The following is an 11474-nucleotide window of genomic DNA, read 5'->3' on the forward strand; positions in this document are numbered from 1 at the left end:
TATATTCTAAATTATCAAACTAGGCTACAGACTCATTGTAAGCATTCCTGAAAATTTTTCAATTCAATGCTTTTAAGCATATTTTGAGGTTTTTAAGAATACTTTGAGGCAGGTCAAAAAGCTTATCTAAATTAAAGCACTTTACACAAGAACAAAATGATGTAGACGGTCCTGAGATACACTGGAAATAAAAATCATCGTCTTCAAAACGCGAGTCAAGAAATTATATGCTTTCAGCAAATTTAACTTTAATATGAACGGAGGAGGGGGCACTGTTTTGACAATCCACTAAGTACATTGTACGTCTCCTCCACCTGAGAGTTTACGAAAACTCCTCAAGTTGGGTCACCCTGCGACCAAACTTTTACTCCGAGAAGTCCAACCCTGCCTATGGATCAAAGAACATCCAGAAACGGCTGACCCTTTCCAACAAACCCTTTCCCCGGGCCACAGAATGTTTTCAAAGAACACAATCACACCGTCCTGCGATCGCTCTCCAAACACAGGGCACATGGAGAGCCGAAGACACTCATCCCTGACAAGCAGGAGATGACGGTGACCACTCCGCGGGCGGCCCCTGTGCAGAACGGGGTCGGTCAAGATCGCCGAGCCCGGTAAAGAACAATATACGAGCCCAGTCGCAAACATCACAACTTCCCTCGAATCTGCGCGGCGGTTCTCGGCGGCGGAGCGGACTCCGGAATCCGCCACGGGGCACGGGCTGGGGGCTGGGGAAGGAATGGTGAGGAGGATGAGCGCCGAACGAGGATAGCGAGACGGCCAGCCCCGCCGTGGCTGCTCGCGCCGGCGCGCGCCGAGCGGACCGAAGGGATGCGGCCACCGGTCTGGGCTCCACACCTCTCGCCCAGCGACCCCGATCTCCCGACTTCTCTTCTCAGCGAGCCGACTCCCGCCTCCCGTGCCGCCAGGGCGGTGGGGGGCGGGGAAGGCCTCGCTGGAGGCTCGGAGCCTCCTCGGCCCGCCACGTAAGGGAACGCGGTCGGTGCGCTGGGGACAATAGGGAGCCGGGAGCGGGAAGCGCGGCGCGCCCGAGTGGCGCCGCTGGCCGGCCGGGCTGACTGACGCGCCGGCGGTGCGTCGCGACTGGGCTCCGCTCGGCCCGGCCGCCGCTCAGCCGTGGTCGCTGCGCCCCCGGCGCTCGCGGTCGTGCCTCACCTCCCAGCCCCGCCGCCCAGGAGAGGAGCAGAATTAACACTCTCAGCAACACCATCTTCCGCTGCCGCCGCCTCCTCACGGGTTAACAGCAGCACATCGATCTGGAGGGAGAAGCTAAAGGGGCTTGGTCCAGAGCCTCCCCGGGAAGCCGGGACCTCCCCCGGCAGAAGAAACGACGAAGCGCCTCCCTCTCGCTCCACTTCAGGGGCCGGCAACGCTCCTAGAGCCTCCAAAACAGGGACCTCCCGCCCCCTCGTTTGCTTCCTTCCTCCCTTCCTCGCGTTCTTTCCCTCGTTCCTTCCCTCTTCTCTACTCCCCTCCCCCGAACCCCAGGCCTCCGCCTCCTTCCTCACCACATGATATGCGGGCGCCCAACCGGCTCGCGGAGCCGCGCCCCTACCTCACTCCCCTCCTCGTCCCCCAGGCGCTTCAGCGGCGCGCGCATGTGCACAGGGGCCCATTCCCGGGCTGCTAGGCCCGCCGCCGCTTCCTGTCCGCCGGCGGAGAGCTGGGATTGGGCTTGGGAGGCGGGGTTTCCTGTGATCCCGCCCCCGGACGGGAGCGCGCCTATACGGTGAGAGTGCTCCGCTACGTCTTAGCGCTGTTGAGGACTGTCCCCCTTCTCAACTTAACAAGTAACGGAGGTTTGTGTTTCTTCTTTTTCTGCTTCGCGTGATGCACCGCAGCTACCAAGTAAACAAAAACAAAGTCCCAACAGCAGCAATTAGGGCGGCGACGCCACCAGTGATGGGAACATTAACGTAAAGACCTTCAAGCAGGCCGGGCGCGGTGGCTCACGCCTGTAATCCTAGCACTCTGGGAGGCTGAGGCGGGAGGATCGCTCAAGGTCAGGAGTTCGAGACCAGCCTGAACAAGAGCAAGACCCCCGTCTCTACTCAAAAATAGAGAGAAATGATCTGGACAACTAAAAATGTATATATATAAAAATTAGCCGGGCATGGTGGCACATACTTGTAGTCCCAGTGCTCGGGAGGCTGAGACAGGAGGATCGCTTGAGCCCGGGAGTTGGAGGTTGCTGTGAGGTGGGCTGACGCCACGGCACTCTAGCCCGGGCAACAGAGCAAGACTCTGTCTCAAAAAAAAAAAAAAAGACCTTCAAGCAGCAAGAAGAAAAGACACCATGCATAAGGTGTAGTTTTCTGAGCTCTTCACAAATTTATATCACAGACGAGGCCTTAGCCTTTGGAAAAGCATGAGCCTGACCAGACGGTCCTAAATCTCCAGCGCAGAAAATGGCCTCTTTACCTCTCTCTCTCTCTCTCTCTCTCTCTCTCTCTCTCTCTCTCTGTCCCATCTCTGAAGCGAACCCTCTCACATCTTCTCCCCAACTTCTTTAAAGGTCATATTTAGTATCTCAGTAACTCATTTTGATTTTTTAAACTTATATTTCATGAACTAAGACTTTTTGATGGCATTTAATTAGGTATTCATCTATTTGGCATCCTGCTTGAATAAGCTTAATTAGGGAACATAAATATTAATGTTGATACTAATAATAAATTAGAATTCTTATACTTTTACCTTGTATATTTTTTACAATTTATTACCATCATTATTAGTTGACAGTGTGCTTCTTTAATTCTCAGTTTGAGAAATGAATGATTATCGTTTTATTCCAACATTAGTAAGCTCAAAAATGCAGTCAGGTTTCAAAACCATAATTAATTGTGTCCATTTATAATGAGATGTATGGAATCATCAGAGCATGGCAGAATCTGATGAATGGGTTTTTTTTTTTTTTTGTCCTTTCTTAAAAGATCCAATCTTAGAATATGGTTACCTACAGACATTGCATATCACCTGTGCTTTTTACTATTCTCTTGTGGCGGTGCTGTCAACAAATGATGTTTTTATTTTCTGTATAGTAGACCGTCTTGTAGCATGTTTTGTGTTGCACATTATTTTTTTTTTTCCAGAGACTGAGGCTTGCCATTGCCCAAGCTGGAATACAGTGGCTGATCATAACTCAATGCAGCTTCTTGAACTACTGGACTCAAGTGATCCTACTGCCTCAGTCTCCAGAATAGCTGGAACTACAGGCACCACCATGCCCAGCTAATTTTTCTTTTTTTGAGATGGGGGTCTCGCTATGTTGCCCAGGCTAGTCTTGAACTCCTGGCCTCAAGCAATCCTCCTGAATAGACATCCCAATAGTGCTGGGATTATAGGCATGAGCCATACCACCCATCCTATTTTTCATAATGAATTCCAGTAATTAGAGACAATTGGCACTTTCCCTTAAAATTCAACTGGAAAAAAATCCAAAACTATATTTTACTACAAAGGTGATCACTAAAAATTACATTTAAAATTGTATTTCTTTTATTTGTAAAGCATGAATGGCATTACATACCAGCATCATAATGAATGTTATTTTGTTTGAAGTCTTAACTTATTCATTATTAATATTTTGCAAATGTCTGGAAAGCTGATGAAATGCAGAAATATAAGGTCTGCACCTATACCATTACAAAATGCTTGAATTCGACTCCCAAGTCTACCAATTATAAGCTGTGTGACATTGACCAAGTTTTTTCACCTTTCTAACCTCAATATTTCTTTTGTAAAATGTGAACGAAAAAATATTTGCCTCATGACATTGTTTTGATGAATAAATTTAAATGGGTTAACATTTGTAAAGTGATTATAACATTGGCAGATAGTATTTGCTATATAAGTGTTAAGTAAAAATATATAAATATCATGGTCCTTCCATGAACACTCAAACATCCATTGGAAAGCACTAATTGTTTTAATAGCATTATGTCCTCAGCAGCAATACACAGTTTTGATGTTACCAGCATAATAAAAGATATCTTCAAGTTTTAATAGAGAAATTCAGCTAGAAAACAAATGGCCATATGCTATATGGTATATTAGATCAGCAATACTAGAGGAAAATGTTTGTTGCACAGACTTAAGGCCAATCCTGGTAAACATTTCAACAATTACATTTTTAATTTTCAACTCCTACTAAACTGCCTGCTAGATGTCCCACTGTCATGCCAAACTCAATATATTTAACAATTTAACTTCTTATCTCTGATAATGGCACCACCACTCTCCCAGGAACTTGGAATTATCTTGGATTCTTCTTCCCTCATCACCAAATCATACTGAGTCTTCCCTAAAAATGTCTTTCTTGGCCTTTAAGCCTTCCCTTCCCACTGCTGTTACTCTGATTCACACAATTATTTTCTCTTGCTTAGATTGCTACAGAACTAATTCATCTCCCTTACTCCAGTCTCTCTTCTGGTCCTGCTTTCAAACCTCACCTTAATCCACTGCAGTTTGCTTCCGCCTAGCTTCCAAAGAAGCTACCCCTGCTAGGGCCATCAAAGATCTGTTAGTTATCAATGTCACTGGATACTTTCACTCCCTATCTTACTGGACCTGTCCAACAATTAACACTGTCTCCTGAAAAACTTCCAATATTTTCTGAGACCTCGCTCACTCTCAATTTTCTTCCTTTTTTTTCTTTTTTTGAGAGAGAGTTTTGCTCTGTCACCCCAGGTGGAGTGCAGTGGCATCACCATAGCTCACTGCAACCTCAGACTCCTGAGCTCAAGCAGTCCTCCTCCTCAGCCTTCCGAGGAGCAGGGACTGCAGGCGCTTGCCAGACAGCCAGTTAATTCTTTTTTTCGGTAGAGATGGGGTCTCACTCTTGCTCAGGCTGCTGTTGAACTCCTGAGCTCAAGCTCCCACCTTGGCCTCCTAGAGTGCTAAGATTACAGGTGTCAGCCACCACACCACATCTGGCCTCTTACTTTTAACTATGCCTTCATCTCTTTCCTGGGGCCTTTTCTTCTCTTTACCTCTTAAATGTTACTGTTTCTCAGGATTTTTTTCCTTGGTTTTCTTATCTTCTCATTCTTTACTTGCATGATTATCTTTTACTACCACCAAATGTATATGACTCACTAGGCTATACTCCATGAAAACAAAGCCTGGGTCTGTCTGGTTCTGAATTCTACCCCAATGCCTAGCACATAGTCAGCACTTTTCCTAGACCTATGTCCCAAGCCCCAGACCTATATCCTAGTTACACCACTTCATAGTTGTGTGACTTTGGGTAGTTAAGATATCTATGCCACTGTTTCCTAATCTTTACAATAAGGAGAATAGTATTACCTACCTGAGAGGGTTGCTATGAGGGTTAATAAGTTAACTGTTGTAAAGCACTAAGAACAATGCATGGCACAACATTATAAAATTTTAGTTATTATTACATATCTAACACTTACTAGCCATCTCCTCTGTGAAGTACAGAGCCACACCAAATAATATGTCCCAAACTGAACAAACCCCTACATCGACCCTAGCTAAACCTTTTCCTCTTAAATTCCCTATTTTGGTTAATGGCAAAACCATCCACTCAATAACTTCTCTCCCATCCCAACAGATAATAAAATCATCTTTAATCTCTATCATATGTGATCCCTCTACCTACCTTTACTTCCACAACCCAAGCTTTGGTCTCCCTGTTTCACATACCCCCTGCCTGACCTTTTGCCCACTGGTCATTTTAAAAAATATATCCTTTTATCCCCAACTGAAATACAAGGTCTTCATGATCTGGTCATTGCCTTTCTTGCCAGCTTCATCTTTCACCACTCTCTACTCTTACTTTTTTTTTTTAACACATTTTATTCAGACAGCAGTCTGATCACACATGGTCCAGGAACACTCAGATAATAAATCAAATATAATCAGATGTTAAAGATTGATTTTTGAACAGTAGCCAATGATGCCACACTTATCTATGCTCTCTTGAATATAAAACCACATCCATACCTCAGTGGCCACCAAACACCATTCAGCACAGCTCCCTTAACTGTGAGCTGTTTGAAGCTACCAGTTTGAGCCCTATTTGACTATTTTTTTTAAGCTCTGAATAGCTGTAGGGATCTCAGCAAGGGTTGGAGGAACCAACTCAACCCTGACCAAAATGTAACCAATTGGGTCTCCAAGTAAGTCACAGCAGTGTTCACCAGTGTTGGGGCCTTCTCCATGGGGTTATGGACAAACTGGGCCCTGGTTCTAGGATGGAAAGTCCATTATCCCCCAACAGCTGGTTCTTTCTTTCTTTGTCATCTAAAAGTGACAAGGACACAAATCAGAATAACAGTAGTAGATGGCAGTTACTAAGGAAATGGAAGCTTAAAGAACTTAAATAACTTGCCCAAAGTCAGAAAGCTAGTGTGTGGCAGAACCAAGGCCCAAAGTTAGATCTCCCTCTAGAGTATGTGCTTTAATCACAATATGCTGCTGTTGCAGTTAGTTTCCCAAACACATACCACTTCTCTCTTCAACACCTTTGCCCATGTTATTCCCTCCTAGGAGGAATGCCTCTCCCATTTATTCTTATATTCTACAAAATGAGACTTAGAGAATTCCTTCGATAATTCATTTTAAGATACTTTTTTGTGGATTCTACTTGCTGTGTAAAAGAGGAGTGAGAAGAAAAACACGAAATCTACTTCTGGGGAAAGGAGAACAGTGAAATATGCTATTCATAACTTAAGGTATTTATAAGGTATGTAATAATTGTCAAATTCCTTTAAAATGTAAAGGAATAGATGCTTCTTCCCTTCTGTAAAATCTTGTCTATTTATTAATATTTATTTATTTATTAGAGAAGAGATCTCGCCCTGTCACCCAGGCTGGAGTGCAGTGGCATAAACATAGCTCACTGCAACTTCAAACTCCTGGGCTCAAGTGATCCTCCCACATTAGCCTTCTGAGTACCTGGGATTACAGGCGCCTGGCTCCATTTATATACTTCTAATGTAGCTTTATCAAACTGTATTGTATTTGTTTACTTAATATCATCCCTAATTCTTGAGACAGGTATGAATCACATATTCTAGGGATTTTAAAACAGAGCCTCACAAAGTTCAGCAAATATATATCTAACACATGTTCATTAAACCTCAATACTAGAATAGGCTCCACTCCACAAATTTATTCAAAAACCAGGTATGGGCCAGGCACAGTGGATCACACTTGTGAAACCTAGCACTTCGGGAGGCCAAGGTGGGAATGCTTGAGCCAGGGAGTTTAAGACCAGTCTGGGCAAGACCATCTCTAGAAAAAAAATTTAAAACTTAGCCAGGCATGGTGGTGCACATCTGTAGTCCCAGCTACTCAAAGGCTGAGGCAGGAGGATCACTTGAGCCCAGGAGTCTGAGGTTGCAGTGAGCTATGATGATGCCGCTGTACTCTAGCCTGGGTAACACAGTGAGACCTTGTCTCAAAAAAAAAAAACAACTAGGAATGGCCTCTCATTGGCTAAAACCCTGCTATCTTATTCAAACAGTCAAGGCGCTTTACAAAACAAGTTCATTTGTCTAACCATTTCCCTCTTCTCCTTTAAATGAACCTCCTACTCCATCCAAACTAGTCTACACTTGGTAACCTCAAAAACATCTTAAACTTTTCTCCATCCTTTTTGTCCCATTTCCTTTCTGCTGATGCAGTGTTACATAGCCTTTAAAGCACAGGTACAACCTGGTAGCTCATAAACCAAATTAGACTCACAGATATGTTTGGTTTGGTTTGACTTGTAGTTAAATCTTTTTTATTAATTATTCATCAATATGCAATAATTGGGAGCTTTCATGTTAAAACCAACATTCCAGACTTTTCTGTGAAAACTTAAAAAGGTCAAGCAGACCTAGATCCTTGTACATTAGTTGGCATAAACTGAGTATAGGCTGACCTCTTTGGACTGGGCTTGTCTAATCTTACCCCAGCCTAAGTTTTCCCTGTCAGTATTTGAGTTTGTGACCCCTGTTTCAAGAACTAGACCAAGTTCCAAACAGTCCTTAAAGTTTTTTCCTAGACCCCTCTGGCCCCAGTAATCCCATTCACATTTTAGTCCAAAACACCCATTAATATTATTTATATCTTTCATCTGCAATTATAATGTATTACTTTATGGAAACTCTCATTATCCTGACATTAATGAGCCTGATAGAAAGGCTTTGATGTAAAGCAGAGGACACCCCAAAAACCTTACAGGGTTGCAATGATAATTATTGTTCATTCATTCAACAAATTATTTATTCTGCTTCTACTATGTATGGGGATTTCCAGATTACCAAAGCAATATTCCTAACGTGGTGCCAGCCACCTTGATAAACACTTAATATACATTTATTCTTTGCAACAATGCAGTGAAGTAGATATATCCCATTTTACAGATGAGGAAACTGAGGCACACTATGTGTCTAACCCCAATTTGACTCCAAATCTTATAGTTTAGTCCTTTGAATTACTGGGTAAATCCACCCTTATTATCACTGAGATCGTCCAGAATCTGCTTAACCTTGAGGGTCCAGAAGCTTGATTTTTCTCAGTGCAACCCGAGTTAATCAACTGACAAGAACTAATTCATGGGAGCTAAACTCTCAAGGAACTTATGTCTTAAAATGTCACCTTATAATTTTACAAGTTAGATATTCATGTTAGCAAGTCAATGCATTCTTTTATCATCAGTACTTGAGAAGCTAAATTATAATTGGAAGTGGCTTAGTAAATAAGGCATCATTGCAGAAAAAATTAATTGAATGGTTTTACTGACTAGTTCATCCAACTATTCAACTAATTATGCCTCAATAGAATCTACGGAGGGAACAGACAGACCATCCACCTGTTCAGGTGACCGCCACAGTAGATGGTGATCAAAGCACACTGTGACAAACCCTTATGCTTTAGGATCTTCTCTGGACTCCATACAGACCATCATCTCCCTTTCTGTTAATATGTGCTTTCTTAAGGAATAATATAATTGATTAGACCATAAATTTTTTACATTTATTCAGACTTTCGTTCAATTTCCAGGCTTTACTTTTACTTCTTTTAAACATTGTATGAATCCTCTCTTCTAAGGGAACTATTATAAATAACTAAGCTGTTACATTTTGTACTGATTTGGTTATTTCTTTTTTTTTTTTTTTGGAGACAGAGTCTCACTCTGTTGCCTGGGCTAGAGTGCTGTGGCGTCAGCCTAGCTCACAGCAACCTCAAACTCCTGGGCTCAAGCAATCCTTCTGCCTCAGCTTCCTGAGTAGCTGGGACTACAGGCATGCGCCACCATGCCCGGCTAATTTTTTCTATATAGATTTTTAGTTGTCCAGATCATTTCTTTCTATTTTTTAGTTGAGACGGGGGGGGGGTCTCACTCTTGCTCAGGCTGGTCTTAAACTCCTGACCTCAAGCGATCCTCCCGCCTCGGCCTCCCAGAGTGCTAGGATTACAGGCGTAAGCCACAGCGCCCAGCCCTGATTTGGTTATTTCTCATCTTTCTTCATAGTTCCCTCATGCGCTTCCTACGGATGTCATATTTTTATTTCACTTGTAGATGCTTATGTTTTGTCTTCCTAACCAGAAGTAATCACTTTGAGGGCAGTGACAATAATAATATATTTTTGAAGAGCTCTTTATAATTTACAAATCCCTGTAATCCTAGCACTCTGGGAGGCCGAGGTGGGAAGATCACTTGAAGTCAAGAGTTCGAGACCAGCCCGAGCAAGAGCAAGACCCTGTCTCTGCTAAAAATAGAAAGAAATTAGCTGGGCAACTAAAAATAGAAAAAAAAAAATTAGCTGGCTGTGGTAATACACGCCTGTAGTCCCAGCTACTTGGGAGATTGAGATAGGAGGATCACTTGAGCCCAGGAGTTTGAAGTTGCTGTGAGCTAGGCTAATGCCACGGCACTCCAGCCCGGACAACAGAGCAAGACTCTGTCTCAAAAAAAATTACAAATCCCTGATTATAAATTCTCATTTCATTCACAAAACCACATAGTAAAATCATTCAGGCTAATATTTTCCCCCTGACTTTTTTTTTTTTACACAATATGAAAACTGAAGTTAAGAGAAATAAATTGACCTACCTAAACTTGTAAAATTAGTCAATGGCAAGACCAGGATCTCGGGGATCTCCATTCATCACATTTTCTGCTACATTAGGCTGCCTCCATGTGATCATGCTCAGTATTCTCTTCTGTGCCCCAGAGCACCACACCGTAGGTATTCAATAAATAATTATGGGAAGTTCATTATTGTAATTACAGGTCAAACTAGTCATAATTCTTACTATATGCTTACTAACAATTACCTACTATACTTCTCAACAATGCAAGTGGTTGTTATCTGATATTGTTCTAGATCAGTGTTTCTCAATGTATAGCCAGTGGAATATCTGCACTAGAGTCACTTAGGATGCTTGTTAAAAGTACAGATTCCTGGACTTTTCTCCAATTCCGTTGAATCAGAATTCCTGGGGATGGAGCCCAGAAATAGGCATTTTAACAGGCTTCCCACATGAGAGTTAATGTCACTAAAGTTTGACAACCACTATTTTAAACAAGCATAATGAGGAATACGATGAAAAAAGACCAGATTCCCTTGGGAAGTCTGCGTCGACATGTAAAAATAATAGAAAGAGGATATATTTTCTTGATTCTAAGATACCCTCAATTGCAAGATACACCATTGATTTAATAGTAGCTTTTGAAGAAAAGGGTGGTTTTCTAGTTTTCTAAAATGAGTATATTTAGGTTTTGTATTAAGAAGGAAAAATTAATTTACCTTAAACATTTAAATTTTAAAGATAGACTTATTGATTGTGAGAAAAATTAAACTAGTTGAATATTTTAAGGCTGAGTGACTGAGAGACTGATACTAACATGAAAAAACAGGGGAAAGACAAGAACAAAAAAAAAATTGAGATCAGGATGCTAAATATAGTCTTAGACTTTACTTTGAAGGTAGACCCATCTCTTGATCAATTGATCTATCTATACCCACACACACCCCTCAAGGGAGAGTGTACAGGAAAAAAATGGCCAAAAGACTAACTTTGGAGCATTGTAGAGTTCTGGAAGAGTAATGAAAAATCACATTGGCTATAGAATGTGAATATAGAAGCCTTTTACTCTCTGTTACTAGGGTTTATTTATTTGCCGTGCAAGTGGTCAGGGGTCACTTCCCCTAATGCTAGAATAGTAACTCTAAAACTTTATTATAGATCAGAATCACCTGGAGGTCTTGTTAAAACACATAATTCAGCCAGGTGTGGTGGCTCATGCCTATAATTCCAGCACTTCAGGAGGCTGAGGTGGGAGGATTGCTTGAGGCCAGGAGTTTGAGACCAGCCTGGGCAACAGATTGAGACCCCTCCCCCCAACCTCTTCCCACTCCCCATCTCTTAACAAATAAGAAAAACTAGCCAGGGCTTCGTGGCATGCACCTGTAGTCCCAGTTACTTGA

The 11474-nt window shown here is 42.6% G+C and overlaps 1 protein-coding gene and 1 pseudogene across 1 annotated transcript in view; both read right to left on the bottom strand.

Moving 5' to 3' along the window:
• The window catches only part of ADAM10 (ADAM metallopeptidase domain 10), a 178252-nt gene extending 176590 nt beyond the window's left edge, over positions 1-1662 (bottom strand). Inside the window, exon 1 of the mRNA XM_012658069.1 lies at positions 1177-1662. Coding sequence (XP_012513523.1) covers positions 1177-1231 — 55 coding nt within the window. The 5' untranslated portion in view covers positions 1232-1662. The remainder of the gene's footprint in view (positions 1-1176) is intronic.
• Positions 1526-10982, bottom strand: LOC105821338 (annotated as a pseudogene).
• Between the last annotated feature and the right edge of the window lie 492 nt (positions 10983-11474).

Source organism: Propithecus coquereli, unplaced genomic scaffold, assembly GCF_000956105.1.
Source record: "Propithecus coquereli isolate 6110/MARCELLA unplaced genomic scaffold, Pcoq_1.0 Scaffold57, whole genome shotgun sequence".
NCBI classification, from domain to species: domain Eukaryota; kingdom Metazoa; phylum Chordata; class Mammalia; order Primates; family Indriidae; genus Propithecus; species Propithecus coquereli.